General features: G+C 44.5%; 1 protein-coding gene across 1 annotated transcript; it reads left to right on the top strand.

Moving 5' to 3' along the window:
* Window positions 1-750: 750 nt before the first annotated feature.
* LOC136543140 (uncharacterized) lies at window positions 751-5,094 on the top strand. Its single transcript, XM_066535681.1, has 2 exons — window positions 751-825; window positions 2,725-5,094. Exons 1-2 carry the CDS (start codon window positions 751-753, stop codon window positions 5,092-5,094), a joined length of 2,445 nt encoding a protein of 814 aa, XP_066391778.1.
* Window positions 5,095-6,550: the final 1,456 nt, after the last annotated feature.

Consider the following 6,550-nt stretch of genomic DNA (forward strand, 5'->3'; position numbering starts at 1 on the left):
GCCGCTGGCGGCGTTGCAGCCGGGGAAGTCCGTAGCGTGAAGAATACAAAAGGCACCGGCGATTGAATGATGGCGAGGTTTGGGGACGGGATTCCCGGGGCTAGAAAGTGGAAAGGACGAAATAAAAACGATGGATACATGTGTAAGTGCACGGTCGGTGAATCGTACTCGCATGCGTGTCGACCACCGTGCCTAATTAGGCACCGACCATGCATGCTGATAATCCACCGTCCCCTACTACGCGCCACCGTCTATTTGCGTGTCACGTACGATCATCTGGGAAACCCTGCTTCATTGAATACGTCCATGTAGGGAGAAAAGCCGGTTGTAATGCGCCTTACGTGAGCCATGAAATTTCTATCTAACGCACGGGCGGTCGCGTGCCTTCGTATCTCTAATGTAGGACGCGTGCCCCGCACTGATGCTGCTAGGTACGTTTTTGGCCTTTTGCCTCAGCGCGGTTCGGTCCTAGGCTCCTCTCGTCCGTGCGCAGTGAGAGAGTGATAGAGGCGAATGGGCCGACTACGGCCCAGGAGAGGCCGAGTGGGCTGGCAGAGAAAAAGAGAAAAAAATTATTTAACCTCCCTCGATTATTACATAAGTTTTCTAAAAAAAAACATTATTGCATCAGTTTGATTTACATTTCTCAACTATAGAACTGATGATGTTGTAGACTCCTCCAACTATCAAAACTGATTATAAAACTGATGTACTTCTTCTATTTGCTTGTCACTTGAGACGTTGGCATGCATGGAGAGCCCAAGTGCTGGGCCGTGGGCCGCATATGCTGAGTCCGCCGTGCTTGGGGCTGGAATTGATACCGACGTAAATGGTTGGGGCTGTGGACCGCATATTCCATTTGGTTGGTCCAATTCCTGGCTTTTAAAACAAGGAACATTACCGTAGACGTGTTTGCACGAAATGGATACAGAGGCAGACAAATGCTCATTTGTACCACTCGCCTACTATTTTATGATCTCATCTGCCTTAACCGGGTCTCAAGCTGGTGTTTTGTCTTTGCACCAGCTAGTTGCACAACTTTTTTTTATATATAACTGGCGCATGTAATACTCACTCAAGGAGCGTCCAACACACACTGATTAGGACATGCTAAAATTATTGGCATTAGTTAGTTAGTCGATATCGATGGATCAAGTCTCACATATATACAGCACCAAACGCCCAATAATGCACGGAATCGTTTGATGGTTTAAATAAATATAATGTCCTGATCCTGGATCATCTCATGCCTGATGCCTCCATTCGCCCAACCATACACTGCATAAGATGATCCACGATCAGGACTGAACCATATCATCCAGGACAAATATTCCTCCATCGCAATGCTGAACCATGCATGCATCCCAAACCTGAAAACCAGGTGAACCACGCCATCCAGGGACAGAACAAGTGAATCTTTCACCATTCCGGTTGCCGTTTATGAGTTTATTATCCTTAATCACACACCTAACCCATTCCATCTATCAAACAATAGCTTGTATGGACTGGTACAATTCCTTAAAATCAACCAAACACAAGCATATTTCATCTACTTGCACCATCTCATCTTGGATCGATCATCCCATTCAAAGTGAATCGTCTCATGCATACATTGGAAGAAGGCGTAAATGATCTGGTCGTTTAAACCAATGAAAAAGCTTTACTTGGGTGCTTTTTTCATCTTGTTTCGTGTTTAATTTCTGCGAGGAAAGTTTGGATGATTTACTATAAAAATGAATTATCCTTCCGGTATTGGAAGCAGATGTAATATAAAACTGCCGGATTAGTAGTTGCTCAAAATAAAGGGAAAAACAGAGCATAACGCATTAACGCTAAACAAAGTAGATAGTGTCTTGTATAAAAATCACCGGAATTCTAAACTACATGAATGATTGAAACCTACTACTTGTTTTCTAAACCAGCTAAAACCAAATGTCTAGTCATCGAGTCTCAAAATACTCCAAGGACTAAAATACAAGCCGAACCAAGCTTGCAGTGTTCTTTGAATAGGGGCAACCCAGCTCGATCTTCTGTCAATTGGGAAGGGCATTGTAGGCTTTCCTAAGGAGGAAGGAGACCCAGCTCTTCTATCAATTGGGAGGTGATTATTATCCTGTAGGATTTCCGAAGGGGAAAGAAGGCTACAGATCATCTATCAACAGGGAGCCTCATCTTGGCTAGGAATAAGAAGCAGAAATATGGTACGTACGTGACTATAACAAAAACTGAATTTATCTGTCTCAATGAAATCTATTTTGCGAACACTTTTTTGGAGGCATATAACTAATCTCTTGATTTGCTATGAACTACGTAAATTTATAGTGGTTTTCGGTGGGAAAAAAATCATTATTGCTGCTATGATGCTCAGACTCCTTGTGTTTTTGAAAAGAAATGATACGAAGATATTTCACAAAGCATTAAAAGAAATAGATAATACAGACATCTATTTTATTTGGATTGATTTCAACAAACAGAACCTTTGTATCAAAGTTTGAGATAGACTTTGTACTTATAATTATTGATGCTATCAAACAAAAGAAGAAAAAAAACTGATTCGGGCAGATTAATCTCTACTAGAAGTCTAGATACAAAGAAAAATCACTACTAGAACCGTAATTCAATTCTTGTGAATAGTTGAGCTTTTCTTAAGAGATGGTAAGCTGAGAAACTGATAATTCATGTGCTATTACTGAACTGGGGGCACCTGTTTTGTGTTTAGATTAGCATGTGTTGCCTCACAACAGATCTTCTGCTTTCCAGGTGGATCATCGACGCATGGGTAATATGGAGCAGCAAATGGGAAATGCAACGTCAGCCACTATCTCACATCAGATCAGAGATCTTTGGAAGAGCCCTAGGGGCACAGTGATCCGTATCGAGGTACTGGCATTGGTGGCCATCCTCCTGTCCTTCATCCTTGCTGCATTTGGATCCTGTCGCCGCTGGTCCAATCGTTGGATCATCCAAAAGGGCTTCTTTGCTGCAAACGCATTGTCTCTGTCCCTTGGGACATACAGCATTGGTCTAATGCAATCTTCGTCAGTGAAGAGCGAGATGTATCCCATTTGGGCTGTGTCCTTACTCACCCTCTTCGGCTCCGTAGACTCAATCACCTCCTACAATGGACTTGACTACAAGAGCCCGCTCTTCAAGGCGCTATTTCAGCCTTGCCTCTACTGTGGGTATGTACTGCTGATAAGTATCTCAACCATGTCTAGTGATGTTGGTAAAATAGCCATTGGCGTGCTCTGTGCCATCACTTTTGTCAAGGGCTTTCATAGGTCGCTAGCGTTTGTGCTGCCAAGCAGACTTCGGAATATCCTCAGAATAGTTCCTACCACAAGGTTTTTCACAGAGTATGTTGATTACACGCAAGAGTACCAAGGCCGGGCCACGAACTTGATTGTCGAATTGCCTGAAGACGAGGTTGACGTTTATGGATTACCTCTTATGCGATATGGCGATGATGAGTCTGATGTCGGCGGTGTACCCATAGGCATAATATGCCAATTCAAAGGTGAAGATCTAGAATCAGATCTCACTGCCTGCAAGGATGTGTGCCTCTCCTTAGCTCTATCCCATTTGTTGCAACGGCATGTCTTTGGGTTGAACCGTGTGGAACAAAGTTATTGCACGAGTGATGTTGGTGGTTCGAACTTGAAATGGCTTTTGCTAGAGAGGGATGGGATCTTCGGCTATGATTGGGACTTCAAGCTGGTTGAGGTTGAGTTGGCTTTTATATACGATGTCTTCTTCACTAGCAATGCATTTCATCACTATTACCAAGCAAAAGCCGCAACCATCTGGACATCTGTGTCGGCCATGGGTATATGTTTTGTTGGAGTAGTGGCTGCCGTGCCTGGGATGAGGAGGAGCAGCGGCAGTGCTTCTCTGGACACCGTTGTCGTGGACAGCACAGACGCAGATGTGGCTATTACTCTCGTCGTCCTGGTGTCCCTGGTTTTGCTGCAAGTGTTGCAGGCATTACGCTGCTGGACCTCTAACTGGGCAAGAGTCGGGCTCGCCCTTGACTTCGTATATAATCGTGGTAGGCTAAATGTTGGGCGTTCAATCGTCGACCGTCAGATGAGATTAAAAGCCTTCTTTACAAGGATCAACTGGTTTGACAACAAGCTCTGGCAGGAAAAGCTGGGACAATACTCGGTACTCGAGTCGACCAGCATGAGGAGAGGGATCAAGATGCCCTGGGCTATTGTCCGTATGTACCTATTCCACACCAACCTTCCAAGGACGCTTGGAATCCAGTACATACAAAAAGCCTTGTCAGAATTGTTGTGGGGCAGCAGTAGCACCACAGTAGGTGCTGTTGGCTTGCACCCTGATGTGAAGGCATCCGTTGCTCATGCCCTTGGCGAGATCGAGCACGGCCGCCGAGGTCCTGTGTCACCCTTGCTCTCTGCACGAGGACTGGACCTTTTGCTCTTATCATCAGTAGGGGAAGAATCAGGCCATAGTGTTTCTCGAGACGACCCTTCGTTCATTGGGACAGGCATGTACTACCAGGTATACATCTGGACGTTCCATGTTGCGACATGCTACTGCGACCTAGCGCATCTCAAGAGTGGTAGTGGTGGCAATGGCAGGGGCACCTTGTTATTGGACGATGACATTGCGAAGAAGAATCATCGCGTGGCCACCACCCTGTCAAAGTACTGTGCTTACCTGTCAGTCTCTGCACCACAATTGCTCCCGGGAGACGACAGGCAGGCCAAGTACGTCCATGGTAGAGTCATGCTGGACGCGAGGAATGCTCTCCGTGGTGCCACAGACAGGTTCGAGGCGATGGAGAGAGCTGAGGAGCGGTCTAATTCTGCGGGGTACTTCTGGGCGGGCATCAACCTCGGGAAGCGTCTCCAGGTGATGGAGGCACCCGAGAGGTGGAGCCTGCTGGCAGATTTCTGGGTCCGGGCGCTGCTCGAGGCCGCGCCATCGGACAATGTGGACGAGCACATCCGGCACCTATCGCAGGGCGGCGAGTTCATCACCCACCTCTGGGCGTTTCTGTACCACGCCGGCATCGTCAAGTGGCAGCTCCATCAGGAGGGCAAGGGAAGTGACTGTGATAGTGAGTGAGGAACTCTTGCTGCTTGCTTTGCTTGCCATCTTGCAGTGTGTCTGCCTAGCTATAGTATATATAACGTTGCTGCTATATTTGGAAACTTTCCTAAAATTTGCCTTACAAAGGATCAAATGTTCCATGAGAGAACAAAGCTTATCTAATGTTAGGACTATATTCGAGGTGTTATTTCCCAAGATGATATCAAAGTATGCAAGATTATTAGTACTCATGACAATCGTGCAGACATGATATTGAAGTCGGTTCATGCTACTAAGTTTATTTGACCTTTGCTCAAACTTAATTGGTGTTACAGTCTAGTCCATGAGACTTTACGGTGCATGGTGACCATTAAGATTATTGAAGGAGTTGTATTCATGATTCTTCATTTGCTACAAGAAGAGAATTCATCTCAAGGTGGACTTTGTTGATTTGTGATCTGAATTACTAAAGCATCCTACATCCACCTACCTTTGGACACTCAAATTAGCTCGTACTAAATCGATGAGGCTGTTAGCATGCATATACATACTTTTAGCCACTCAAGAATAATTTCCACACAAATCAGTGTCTCTCATGATCGTGATCGTACTTACTTTGCCAGTTGTTTCCTAACATATGAATTATCCCATTGGTATTGGAAGCAGGCAGATTCTAATATAAAAGGTGCCTGATCAGCAATTCCTCAAAATGAAAGGGGAAAAAGAACATAGAGCTAAACAGAGTTGTGTTGTATAAAAATCAGTAACAGACAAAGAATTGTGAAATAACAGTCACCTAGATCAAGTAAATCCTTATAGGAAGGTGACAATCAAACAACATGAACATGATAAAAAAAAGTTGTGTTGTGTACTAGCACAGATGGAAAGGTGACAATTGTATAACATATATACATCAAGTAAATCATTTTTCTTTATAGAAATACCAGCTAATATTATGTAGCATGTCAAGGGAGGTGTACATACCATGAAATGGTGGTTCAGATCGAAATGAAGGTTTGGAGATGAAATGTAGCATCAGCATCATCAGAAGCAACATGCATGATCCTTAACGCTGACCTGTGTCAGATTGCCGGCATGTGCATTTGTCCTTTTAAGTAGAGAAGAGGAAGCATGCTGACTCCACAACGTAACACCAGCAGAAACAGCATGAGCAATGTCCAGGAGTTGTGAACAGAAAACACATTGGTTTTAAGTTTTAACTGGATTCTTCAGACCAGCCATCCCAGCCAGCTTGTGAAGTTCTGAACTGAGCTCATCATCAGAATTGTTTGGTCCGTCCATCTGTACAACAGAGTTTCAATCATCACTCCTGAAATTTAATCAAAATAACCTACAACGCTAGGGTAAAAAGGAACCAGCAATCATACTGCTTTTTTTTTTGAAAGAACCGGATTGGTACCGGCTTATATTAATAAATAAACTAAGGAGAATTTTGAGAATGCGCGAGCGACGCCTACAGAAGCCACTTGGA

Source organism: Miscanthus floridulus, chromosome 3, assembly GCF_019320115.1.
Source record: "Miscanthus floridulus cultivar M001 chromosome 3, ASM1932011v1, whole genome shotgun sequence".
Lineage (NCBI taxonomy): Eukaryota > Viridiplantae > Streptophyta > Magnoliopsida > Poales > Poaceae > Miscanthus > Miscanthus floridulus.

What these genes read in the sequence shown, in the direction of transcription:
- LOC136543140 (XM_066535681.1), top strand. Translation starts at nt 751, where the DNA reads ATGGAGAGCCCAAGTGCTGGGCCGTGGGCCGCATATGCTGAGTCCGCC. An exon ending in GGGCTGGAATTGATACCGAC is followed by an intron (nt 826 to 2,724) that starts GTAAATGGTTGG and finishes TGTTTAGATTAG; the next exon opens with CATGTGTTGCCTCACAACAG.